Source organism: Rhipicephalus sanguineus, chromosome 4 (genome assembly GCF_013339695.2).
Source record: "Rhipicephalus sanguineus isolate Rsan-2018 chromosome 4, BIME_Rsan_1.4, whole genome shotgun sequence".
NCBI lineage: Eukaryota > Metazoa > Arthropoda > Arachnida > Ixodida > Ixodidae > Rhipicephalus > Rhipicephalus sanguineus.
Window position 1 is genome coordinate 191,809,402 of NC_051179.1, and position 13,646 is coordinate 191,823,047.

The window sequence follows — 13,646 nt, forward strand, 5'->3', positions numbered from 1 at the left end:
CGGTGTTGTTTGGATATGCCAGGATTCCAAGAACTGCCTTCTTGTGTGGTTGCCTTCCGTCTCGATGACCCGGGCGTCGTCAAACTTCCCCGAAAGGATACGGCAACATCGCGTTGTGCGATGCTATGTGCATATTTTACTCTTCTACCACGCTATATTGCATATGCTAATGTGGTTCCTTCCCGACATGAAGCCTGTATAGGACCTTTTTGTAAAGCAGTTTCAAGCACCGGCATCGCTCAGAGGTTGAATACTGGGCTCCCACTCAGAGGGCCCAGGTTGGAACCTCGTTCCATCCTGGAATTTTTTTCTTATTTCGTTTTTTTTTCTTATTTCGAGCGATACTGGTTACGGACACCGGCGGCGGTGGCGGCGGCGGCGGCGGACAACTACGGCGCCAAAAATGGCCGGTGAAATGATCTCATAACAGCTTTCGCTGTAAAATATGTAGGCAGCTTGCGCTAGTGGCACAGGCACTGAGTCACTGCGGAGCTGGTGGTCACCTAGCTTGTCATAGCAGCTTGGCCACGTATTTGCTGTGTGTGTTCAGATAAGAACGTGGGTGCATGTCCGTCGACCCCCTGTAATTTCGCTGAAAAAAAAATATTTTGTTGTCTATAAGTGAAAGCAGGCGTTCTCTTACTATTTCGACCTTCCTTAAGCGAATTGAGCTGTTTCTTGTTTATGCTCTTTATTTTTTTCTTTTTTTAGGGAGCGGGTGAGTGCGGTCGGGCTGCAGAAGCGCCGCTTGTGCCGCCACGCAGCGTCTGCATTATCACGTTACCGACGTGCCAATGGGATCCTCTCAGTGGATCCTATCCAGCCACCTCCTTTGTGAGCCGTACGCAGGTACCGGTGATCACATTCCAGTGCCATCATTAGGTAGAATCAGGGGCGTATCCAAGGGCGGAGGGTCGGGGGTTCAACGCCCCCCCCCCCCCCCGCAAAATTTTTCAGTTTTGCTTGCGTATTTATACACGCACACATACAAACGCACGCACGAACATACATAAAGTATAGTTGAACACTCCCCCCCCCCCCCCCCGAAAAAAATTTCTGGCTACGCCCCTGGGTAGAATGCAGCCCATTTCGTGCAGCACACGTGTGATTCCATGGTGCTTTTGTAAAGGAGCCGTCACCTGCCCCACATTCTCTGGCATTGCGCTTCGCGCCATTCGTTTTTCAAGAGATCCTAGGCATCGCGTCTTATCAGTAATAACCAGCTCATGTGCATTGTAGCGCCTACAATGCAGCCGAGGCGACCAGGTGTAAACGTAGTAGCGTTCGCTGAAGACGTAGCGACGTAAATGGAGAAATAAAAACGCGGTAATCGTTCTAACACTGCTGTAAACAAAGCGCGATTGCTTACTTTCTACGTCGTACAGCCGCAATCCACCGCCGCCGTCGCTCTCGCTCATGAAATAGCACCGGAAACCTGTATAAGTGCGTTCCTGGCGATTTCTTCTGTGTGTTTGAGCAGCCGACAACGCAGCAGTTATTTTTCGACATCGCTGAGGCCCGACAGAGTCGTTAAATCACGATGAAAAGACATCCATCCGTGCACTCGCGTAGACGCTTGCGGGGACACTGCTCGCCGGGACCCGTCAGCGCTTCCGAGCCGTGGTGGCAGATGGCGTCGTCGGCGCTTTGCGCATCGCCTATACCATTTCGCATTCACCAAAACGCGAACGCCACGGCTGGGATACAACGGGCGACCTTTGTTTGGGTCAGCAGCCACTGATCCACCGCGGCGGACGCCAGGATGCCCGGTCACTCGATCGCCCCCTTTTTTGCATGCTCTCCAAGCGCGGCCGGCGCCGCTCGGAAGAACCTTTTCATGGCGTCTCTTGTGATCGTCTTCGTTATTGCTTTACATACTGCGCACCCGTAAAATACCGGTGTACTGCCACGTCCTACAACTTTTCAATATACCGCCTGTGTCGTCGTACCTCCCTCTGTCCTCGTTTCTTATGTGCGGTTAAGATGTCAAATTGTACAAGCTCTCGCATATCATTACACAATAAGCACTACTTCTGTGGAGACACGTTTCACTTCTGTGTTATACCGATTCCTATGGCGGAGGGATCAGCCATGTTTTGTTTGTTTGTTTTTTGTTTTTCTTTTTTTTCTTTTTTGTCACTTTTTCTCTTTCATGAGGCATATAAAACATGCGCCTTTATGTAGAGGGTAGATAGTCAGGTAGTGAGCTTTATCGGGTTCCTGGAGAAATCGTCCCCCAGTTCTTATTGACAGAGGACCGCGGGCCGCTCCCACGTCGGGACGGGAAGGTCAAGCCTCACCGCCGCGTCGTCGGCCTTCTGGGGTGTTCTTTTTTTAGACAACAAATTTTTTATAAAAACAACATGACCGTCAGGCCCCTGTCGTCTTCGCAACCTAACCCTGCGCCGAGGCTGAAAGCCGCTTCCGCACTTAAAGTTACATTGAAATGAGCAATTAAGAAAAACTCGTTCAGTAATTTTTAATTATTACTCTCACGGCAGTCGTTTATTTTGAAAAGTTGTAGGACGTGACAATATATTACGCACCCGTATTTTTTAAATCCCGAATTACACGTAATTTGAGATATTAATAATCGAAATTCAAGGCCCCGGTCCTGGCGATACCGAAACTGAGAGCGCCGAGCGCGCAGAAAATGCGGTAGCTGTGTCCAGTCCCAGCGGAAGTTCACGTGACAAACTTTGAAAAAAAAACGCGCGTCGCAGCAAACTCTGGTCAGTAAAAACGACATGAAAAACGGCAAGTACACAAGTGGACCGCTTATTCCTTGCGTTTGGTGTGTAGCGCTTATCGGTTTCTTCTTTGCGGAATTCTGAATTGCAAAGAACTCTTTCGCCTGTCTGTGAGAAGCAGGGCCGCTGTGTTGGCGCCCGGTTTTACGCTGTACAGTGAACGAAAAGGTGTAGATTGCCGTTTTCTTCAGTACGGCATGAAAGAAACAGATAAGCACTACACACCAGATGTCAAGCATAAGCGGCACACTTGCGCATTTCAGTCAACTTGCCACTTTTCCTGACCAGATTTTGCTGCGATGCGCCTTTTTTTCAGTGTTCGTCACATGAACTTCCGGGTTGACGTGACACAGCTACCGCATTTCCTGCGCGCCCGGCGGGCTCAGTTTCGGTATCGCTGGAATCGGGCCCTTGAATTTCGATGATTAATATCTCAAATTACGTGTGCATTTTAGGTATTTACGTGTGTATTTTTGGTAAAAAAATAGCTACCACAAAAATTGTCACATCCTGCAACTGTTCAACATAAATGACTGTTCTGAAGGTAATAATGAAAAAGTTAATTAATGAGTTTCTGTTAACTACTGATATCAGTGGAACGTTAGGTGCGGAAGCATTCTTCCGCCTCGGCGTAGATTTCCTTTGCGAAAAGGACAGAGGCCTGACTGTCACAGCAATTTTACAAAAATCTGTATTTTCTGAAAGAGAAATAAAAACATCCTGTATTTTTCAGCTCTCGCCTTCGTCGTTGCAATGTATCTGAACCATATGAGTGCGTTTCACCGGCGGTAAAGGTAAAGTAAGAACACTTTCCATGACGGCTTCTTCGAAATTTTTCGTGCTGGCAGAATAAAAGCACCCACTAGAACAAGACGTCAAGGCGACACGGCCGAGGACGGTAGGCATCAGGAAAATTCCAACATTGCGAAAATTTCGTTGCCAAACATGTGGATGGGTCTTTCCTTGCGCCTTTCCAGATGCTGACAACCGCTAGAACAAGACGGCATGTTGATGCCACCCTAAAAACAACGTTGGAGGAGCCATCAAGTTTCCGGCTGTAAAGCTTGCGTATCACTGTCAAGTTTACTCTGTGCGTTTTATACGCAGGAACGCCATGTTAAGCTTATAGCGCATGGACAGAAGTTCTGCGCATGCGTTCTACGCTAAACGTGGTGTTATTACGAAGGCAACGCTGTTAAGGGCGCCGTTACGGAAACTCGGGACTTGGACAACTGCTAACGGAATTCTGCGTGGATATATTTTGTCTTCCCTCCAATATTAATTACAAAACAACGTAAAGCCTTCAAACACGGACACAAGAGAGCAAGGCAACGTAAACGTGTAGTTGTGTTGGAGATGGAAGCATATAAACCCGATTGTGTTTTCTTGTTCTCTTGTGTCCGTTAGCACAATTTACCTTCTTTGATAATGAACGCTTACAAACTAGGTAATCTTTCTGTTGTTCTAACCCTTAATGTTATTAGCTGTAGGGCATATTATGTATGCACAATAATATTCTGTTGTCGTTTTCGTTACGTTACTTTTGCTAGTGCAGCAACTCGAGCAGCATATCTTTGAGGATTTTCGGAGTTTCTCAACACACACATTTGGAAATCCTGCTCGCATTCGTAAATAACGCATACATTTAGGCAAGCTGAAATGGAGATATTGCCTTATGTAACTGGTCGTATAATCACTGTCCTGCGCAAACCGCGCCCCAGTGTCTGGGAACCTTCCAGATTATTTCAGAATCTTCTGATAGGCTTGAGCACGAAAACGCGACCAGTTCAGTTTATCCTGGAACTAGGTCGGCCACCAGCGATAAGACTCGAATGTTCGATGCAGCATGTATACATGCCAACGCGCCTTACCGCAGATCAGATTACTCGACACCGACGTTGTGCTTGCCGCTATCAAGTGTACAGGTGGAATCCCTCGTACTTTGTCCCTTTCATTTTCCGGGCACAGGTTCGCCCAAATAAAGAGTTTTCGTCTTGAAGACGCCGACTGCTGCCTTCTTCAACGTCAAGACAACGTGACGATATACTACACGTTATTCCGCTTTGCTGCAAATTATAATTGCTCCGAATTCACAAACCTTTTCTTTCGAGTGTGTGTGTGTGTGTGTGTGTGTGTGTGTGTGTGTGTGTGTGTGTGTGTGTGTGTGTGTGTGTGTGTGTGTGTGTGTGTGTGTGTGTGTGTGTGTGTGTGTGTGTGTGTGTGTGTGTGTGTGTGTGTGTGTGTGTGTGTGTGTGTGTGTGTGTGTTTTGCCGTCAGAAAGCCGCCTTCGCTGACATTATACCCTGCTCCAGGATTCGGTGAAACTTTTCCTAAGAACCATTCTAGCGTACTACACTTCGAAATTTGGGCACAAAAGTTTCTGTTGTATTATGAAAATTTTTCAGTAGCTGTGTATCAGGTTCCTCAGTACGTGTACTTTGTAACGTATACGCTAATGCTGCACACGTGTATTGTTCCTACAAACTCCTCATAGCCGTCAAAAAATTGTTCAAGAACTCCTCGCTTCGTAAGTAATAAAGCTTGTTTTTTTTTTCAAGTCCTTCTCGTCACGTTTGGCTTATCCAACTTTTTCATCACATCAAACACACGAACGCAACGTAATCTCACCTTAGGGTAGGACTGACTCGTGAGCAGTACACATGTCCCGATGGCTGCAGTGACGTCAATGTGGACGGTGTCTCCACTCACTAGGCCACCACCGAACACGATCGGGCACACCCAGCGACAGCGTGGCCGGCCAGCTTCCCTCGGCACGAACACCTTCAGCTGTGAGTAGAGCGCCGTCGGTCAGACACATCCTTCACGTAGCCGTGAGCGAATTTTCCAACAGACGTAAAGATAACCTACTGTTCCGTGATCATATTTTCAGAGGTATTTTGTTTGGCTGATGTGAAGCTTACTGCCAGTCAAACGGCAATTGTCGACGACGACAGAGGGACGTTAACACTCAGAACCAGTGCTATTCTACCAATTGAAATTTATCCGCAAAAACACGTTTTTATAAATGTCACTTATCCACGCTGATAAGGCGCAGTGTCCGATTTTATATAGTGTCGCAGGACAACCAATGTGTTTCTATCGTGAAAAAAAATCTGCTCAGTTCGGCAATAATGACTTATGTTGTCAATGGCGTAGTAACATATATAAGCGCGGGTTTTTCTCATTCACATTTCAGTTGGTAGTACAGCACTGATGAGCCACCGTGGTAGCTAGCACATAAGGTGTCGCGATGCTCTAAGGCGCCGCTTCGATCCCCACCCACTGCGGTCACATTTAGAAGATGGCGAAATTAAAAGAACACCCGTATCCTTAGATCTCGGTGCGCGTTAATTAAATCCAGGGGGTTGAAAATAACCCGGAAACCCCTACTGAAGTTTCTCTCAACTCATGTTGTGATTTTGATGCGACATGAGTTATTATTATTATTATTATTATTATTATTATTATTATTATTATTATTATTATTATTATTATTATTATTATTATTATTATTATTATTATTATTATTATTGCTGCAACATTGATCGTATGTTTAGCATCATAACTTTATCGACCCTTCTAGTGCTGATTAACTTACAACTGACAATGAAGGTGGATTGGGCGAGTTCGTGGTTTTTTATGTCACTTAGAAGGCAGGGCTACCGCCACGAGTGACGAAAAAGGACAATTTCACAGCAAGGGCGATGCAGTGAATGCATGCGATAGCAACAAATTGGAAACCAGTATTAAGTAAAGCTAGCAGCTAACTCTTCAGGGATCTAATATGGCGCAACTCAACGAAACGCTGACGTAAGAAATCATGACCTCTGCAGCGACCGAAGCCACCTTCATTCTGTACATCGCTTTAATGCAAAGCGGTGAGTATGAGAGAGCCCATACAAAGGTATGGGGCGCCCGCTGATATATGTCAAGATATATGCCACGCAGCCTCCCCTCTCCGAGACCTCCCCTGCCGCCCGTGGGCATTTTGCCCACGGGCCACGGGACTACGTAGTTCCTAATCGGTAAAAATGAAATACATTGTCCTCTGAGGGGGCCATGGACTTAACATACCAAGTTTGGGGTAATATTGTTGAGCCAATGGCGCCAAAATACGATAAATACCATAATCTGTGACGGCACGCGGGGAGATTTCGGCGCGAAGTTTACACATGAAACTTTGAACTTGATTTTCTCCTCTATTAACAAACCTGTCATGGCGAAATTAACGGTATTAGCGTTCTCAGAGCAAAATTTATCGATCTAAACCGTTTCATGTGTTTCTCTTTAGTCTCCCTTTAAAGTTGTGAACTCGATAGTTGCTACCTGCAATAACTATATAAATAGCGAATGTAAGCATTTACTACCTGAATGTGAATAAACACCACTGCGCTTCTTCTAGCGTATTTCATCAAACACTACATGAAGCAAGACTAAGTGCCTCAGCAATATTTACAATATCTTCAATGACTCCGTAGGTACATTGCTTCTCCACAGAGAGAGCAATAAACTTGAGATCACAAGAACAGATACCACCTCTCCGATGTTTTTGAGTGAATGCTTCGATAACTGATACACGATGAAGTAAAGGTCGATAAGAACATGTAATTTTAGGTCGAGGGGCTGAATAGATGGGTTAAACTGATCAGCTACAAAAACACCGTCCCTAAACTGTCAAAAACCTGACGTAACGTGTATGTGTACGACAAGCAACTTCATCTACTTAATTTCAATGCCCGCAGTGTTATGAATAAAACCGATCACCTCGAAATCCTACTGCTGCAGTACGGCCCTCGCGTTACAGTAATAACTGAGACGTGGTTACATGAACTAGTGACTGATGGCGACATTTTCCCGCCTATCAATACGGTTTTTCGTAAGGACAGGCAACCGAGGGGAGAGAGTGTGGCCATTATGATTCAACACAAGTTTGAGTTTGACGCCGTCTTGCTGGAGGAACTTGATTGTATCTGCATTAAGCTAACTTTGTGGGGACACTCATTCATCTTATACGCGTTATATAGACTACCTGACTCCATCTGACTTGAATGTTATAGGTTAGCATCAATATTAGGGGTGTGCGAGTAGTGAAATTTCATCTCGAATCGAATAGTGCCGAATAGTGACCAAAAGTATGGAATATCGAATAGAAAAGATTTTATTGAAAATTGAAAGGAAGTACAAAGAAAGGAAATCTGCTCATGTCCTCGAGCACACAACGCATTGAGTGACTGCTACCGAAAGACTACAAACTGTCATGCAGGAACACAAGCTGTTCCACAGGACCTGGCTTCAGGTTCTCGCCGCGATGTTACGGTGTTTCCTGCAGTTGAGAACACCTGCCGGAGCGAAAGGAGTCCTGAACGAGTGGTGCGGTCCGGCAGCGGTGACTGCACAGCGTGGACAAATTTTCACGTGTGAAGCCAATCATCGAGGGTTTCGCCGGCCAAGGTGGGGACGTTTTACGGCGCTGACAGTATACGCGACCGAACTACGCAAGAAGTCCGTGCCTCCTTCTTGGAAGCGAAGTTATGAAGGTCTTGACAGTTTTCTCTTTTTTGGTATTTTTTTACGTGCGGAAATGGCATAATCTCGTTCAAAATAAACATGCGCTCGCTTTGGAACCAGGATATCCGTAAATGTTTTACGAAAGGCCTACTGTAATTACGTTAACGTTAGTTTTAACCACCCCACCCTAACCAAGTAGCGCCATTGGCCACTGTCGCGTTTTAGATATTCGTCCTGTCGAATTATTCGAAACTTCGAATACTAGCTAGTCGAAAGTTGAATCGAATTATACGATTAGAATTCAATATTTGCCCACTTGGCTTTACTCTACAAAACGCTGGCGTAAGTGAATACGGTCGCTTCACTGAACGAAGTGGTTTTCGTGCTGACTCTCCTCGTGCTTCAGTGCGAAGTAAGCGGCAAGAGCACAGCACGTACAAAGTTATGAGCCGTCTTCTGATATCTGTAGATATACTGCGTGCGGCCGCGCCCTTTTGATTGAAGTCCACAGTTTCTACCCGAGCGGACCCCATCATGTTCTTTCTCGGGCGGAGCAGACCGGGGCGCTTCATCTCTGCTTGAGCCGCTGCCGTATAAAGTCTTCACAAGTTTTCACACGCAGAGAGAACATAGGACATGTTGAGAAATGTTATCAATTTGGACTTGAGAGGGTTCGGGATGTGTGCCCCCAGAGAATCGCAGCAGCCGATGCAAAAAAAAAAAACTCAGATATTTATTCTAGCAGAAACATTAATAGAAACATTAAAGAAAACACCTGAACTCATGGGCCATGACACCGCCCACTAACCTATATACGCCCCGCCGGGGGGGGGGGGCACACCGCGCGTGCGCACGCCGGTCCGCCGCTGACTGTCCGGCCGGCGCGTTGGCTGCTCCTTTTGAAGCCCATGTCTGCGCCACGCGCATCGCTGGTGCGCAGCACGTGTCGCGCCAGCCGCGCGATGAGCGTGGCTCCCACAGACTTTACACGGAACATGACGGCAACGGTGAAAATGCGCCTCGAATGTCCATATCGCAACAACGCGAAGCAGACATCCCACCATAGAAAATCAGTCACAATTTCTCATGGTTTGATTTTGCCCTGCGTGGCATTCCCCGGCGCAGCAGCTCAGAGCATACGCTGGGCACTGCTTGTTGGCATGAAGGCAGTCCAATAAGGCGGCATGCTTAGACGTCACCGTGTTCTAGTCTATGTGCACAGACCAAGCATGCTTCGCTAGCAGAGGCTACATACCCTTGGTGGGATTCAAACACGCTTTCTCAGCTTAGAATCGGAACTACCTATGTATTTATTTAAACAGCCTTAACAATGAAACATCCAGCCTAACCGGTTGTTCCGATCGCTTTTTTGTCCCATGACCAAGCCAAGTAAAAATGCTTAATTCGTCTGGTATCGCAAAGGCCTCACTGGATAGCAGCAGAAGCTCTGCGTAGCCTCGCTCCAATTGAACGGCGCCGTGTCGACGATTTTCTTTTGCTCGGAATCATCGGTGCTCTCGAACACCAGCACTATCCGACCTTCTCCAGGGGCCAGCCGGCCTGGTCCGTGGCGCCTGCGAATCCAGGGGCATAAATGACACTTTAGTTCTCATGCTTTTTAACACGAAAGTGTTTTATGCCGGGGTCCACCACGGCTCCACTGACGCATTTCCGTCACTGATATGACGTTCTAAAATATAAAGACTAACATATGGCAAAGAAAAAACTAGAAGAAAAAGTTCCGTCGCTTGGAATCGAACTTACGCCCTCTCGATCCCCAGCGCGCAGCACGAAACGACTCCGCCACAAACGGCACGTTCTTCTTCATACTAACGGCGTGCTATTTATATACACCATTTGCCAATGGCGGTACTCAGAGATCAGGGTACATCAGCGTACGTGTTTTCGTTATCACTAGCGAGATGGCGCGAAGGGCTCGAAGAGCGCGCTTTAAATGTCGTCGCCCCCCGGGTGGAGATGAGCGTGTGCCTCTACAGGGCGTGGTCGCTCCTGCGCGCGCGCTTATCTTGTACGTCTTGCGCTCTCACCGCATGTTTGCGTTCAAGTAACAGAGAGCACGAAGGTGAGCATTTCGCTCACTGCAGCGGCCGCTTTTGCGAAAGGAGCAGGCTGCTCACAAACAAATAAGTTACAACTGTGAGAGTTCGCGCTCAACCTGTGTATACTTGTGCATTCGTTCCGTGCGTCCTCCATTGTATTTGACCAGCGCGCTTTAACTGTCGAGCTGTGACAGTTGTTAGTTCGCGCTCATCCTGTGTATGTTCGTTCAGCGAGTCCTTTCTGCTTGAGCAACGCGTTGGAAGTTTCGAGCTGCTTGCCGTTCTTCGCGTGACATTACAACTTGTTGCTATAGCATTCATTCCTTCGCCCTCGGGGCGAAACAATGCACAACAAACGCTCAACTACGTCTGTGAAGACACGTTTTACTTTCGTGTTATACCGACTCCTATGACAACGGGATCAACCATGTTTTTTTTGTACATATAACAAAGGAATGGGTATTCGGAAGCCCCTGGAATTCATAACAAATATTTTATGGAGAAATCGCTATAGAAATTACTATAGGCAGGCTATTTAGCAGGCTATAGGTAGTACTGAAGCTAGGCTATTTGCGGCGTACTTTGTGCGCAGCTCCATCACATACTAAATTAATCACCCACGGATCAGTTGTCCGGCCAATTCTGGAGTATGCCTGTGTGGCGTGGAATCTGCATAAGAAATTAGACACCGAGAAGTTGGACATGGTTCAGCATAAAGCAGTCCGAGTTATCTATTGTCATTACGACAACAACTTGTCTCCATGATCAAAAGTATCTGATATAAACCTAACAACTCTTAGCAGCCATCGCAACTTAGAATGCCTGAAGCTTATGCATTCAATCGGCTCTTTATTTAACTCTTGTCCCCTTATTTCATGCGTAAAACTTGGCGAACGTTCCTGATCTAGGAGGTTTCACCCTCCAAACATTTTGCAGTCTCGAACCAATGCGTTTAAATATGGTTTCTTTCCTTTTACTACTGAACGTTGGAACTCGCTGCCTGGTGTTAGTCGCTGTCTTCCTCTTGGATGAATGTTTGTTGAAACTTGACAGATACTGATAGTTTTGTTAAATGCGAAGCATTTCTTAGCGAACCTCTGGCACTTTGAGCGTTTCTATCTACGTATCTATCTATCTATCTAGCCGCCTACGTCTGGATGCTCTCATGATCGCCTCCTTAACTTGGTGTACACCAAAATTTGCATGGGAGGGTAAGATCATTTGACGAATATGACTGCCGGGTCATGACATGAATAACGTTAAAATCCTGTGGCGTACGTCGTCAAACCCCTTTCCACTAGACACGTGTGGCACATACCCGTTTACCACGGGCCGCGGTGTACGGGTATGCGCTACAGGTGATTGACAGTTTATATCTACCCAGGAACGGCGACAACAGACATTGGTAACTTAAATTCTAGCACGTTAAGGAAAACCAACATCGGCAGCGTTGATTCAACGAATGGAAAAAATGAAAATTAGGATCCCAGCAGAAATTGAACCCAACCATTCTGCGTGGCAATCAGGTATTCTACCACTGTGCCACGCCAGGTCTATAAACTGGTTTGGAAAAATAGCCTACGCAGGCGTAAAATCGGTGCAAGGTCAATTTTGGTTGTGGTGCTGGCTATCTAATTTTATAAGAAAGCAATAAACACTACATGATACTCCTACGATGTGTACTCCCACTATACAGGCGTCATATCAAACTAACATCTGTAGTTCCAGTGTTGGCCCTGCTTTTATAGCAGTCTAATAAAGATTACGTTTGTATTTCTATGATTCAGCAAGCTATAGTGAAGCATTGCTCGACCCCGAAGGAATACATTAACGAAAGTTACATATGATATCCACATCACCGCACCGTAAAGTGCGCTTCCTCCACCAGAACGACGCAGTGTCTTCTTCATTTCTTAAGAGGCTGGGCGATGGCCTTATGCTGACCGAGGATGATGCCAGATTGATTGACTACCGCTTTGTAGACTAGGCTACGTAGGCCACATACGCCCAGGTAGTCTACGAATACGACAAACACCATCCACTGATGTTGGTCTACGTAGCACTATCCAGGCCTACCAGCCTCGACGGCCTATACCTCATCAACGCGAAAGGTGGCTTCAGGTTCCGGCATTTCGCCGGCTCTGTCGACAGACAATTTGTCGACGAAATGACCGAGGCATCCACGAATTCCAACAGCTCTACTATACCACCTACTTCACTACCCATGGACCCCTCGTCATCACGATCACGGCCGAATCCTATAACAAGTCATGACCAGCTGCTGGTGCTCACTCATCACGCTGATGATGCCCTTGTTCAAGAACTGTGAAGAACTTCTTGCACACATGCACACGGGTTCGTGAAACGTGCGTGCGTTCTCGGGACACGTATAAGCACTACATATCAGCTTACCGCTTCTGGTGTTGGTAATACCCACGTTGCCATTGGCAGCGTTACCCAACTGTAAACAACTGCTTATGTAACACATATGCGTCTCTTCCACATATATCTCTGTGCGCATAAAATTTATACAAATCTTTAGCGTCATTTTGTAACGTGTCGCTAAGTAAAAAAAAGTTACGCCACAGTCATCTACCCGCCGCATGCTTCGCATAACGTCGACTCCCACGGTACGTGGGATCTGCCGAATTTTTTTGTTTATATTTTCTTCCTGTGTGGCTCATACTTTGTTTTTTATGCTGTACAACTGTGAAATTCCCGGCTCCTGCCATAGTCCTAAAGAGGAATGCAGTATGTATAAATAAATAGATAAATAAATAAAATTATAAAGTGGGCGGAGGCGGGGGAGGGGAGGAAATTTGTTGCCTATGTCGTTACTCAGTATTGCACTGCTGGAAATGCCAGTTCTTCCGTACGCAACACGAAAAACCGATTGTGCCAGCGCCTTCAAAAGGAATCAACACCAAACTTGTTATCCAAGCACAATTTGGTAGATGCTATGCAAAGCCGGGAACGCTGCACGCTGTGGTAATCGGCGTGCTTATGCCTCGCACCGGAGTCTCCAGATCACGTACCCTCTAACCACTGGTTCCAATTGAGCAAACAAGCCGTTGTTCCAGTGCGACATCGATCTGGCTCTTAGTCCAAAGGAGCGCCAAACAAGGTGTCATACACCCTTAGTAGCAACACGTTCAAACAAAGCATACCTAATTGTCTCGCACTGTCCACAATTCGCACACCTGTCATCTGGTGCCACCTGGCAAGGTGTTGGTGCGTAGTTAACTCTCTCCATCTCCTGAGGCAGTGTGATGTGTGGTGCGCGTTTGAAGTGTGCGCCTTTCAAAAGTGCGCGACATGAGAAGACTAG

General features: G+C 46.6%; 1 protein-coding gene across 1 annotated transcript in view; it reads right to left on the reverse strand.

Annotated features, from left to right (window-relative positions):
* The window catches only part of LOC119391942 (uncharacterized), a 187,517-nt gene that overhangs the window by 154,817 nt on the left and 19,054 nt on the right, over positions 1-13,646 (reverse strand). Inside the window, exons 3-4 of the mRNA XM_037659587.2 lie at positions 9,688-9,832; positions 5,379-5,537 (exon numbers count right to left, since the gene is read on the reverse strand). Of these exons, the coding sequence (XP_037515515.1) occupies positions 5,379-5,537; positions 9,688-9,832 (304 nt within the window). The remainder of the gene's footprint in view (positions 1-5,378; positions 5,538-9,687; positions 9,833-13,646) is intronic.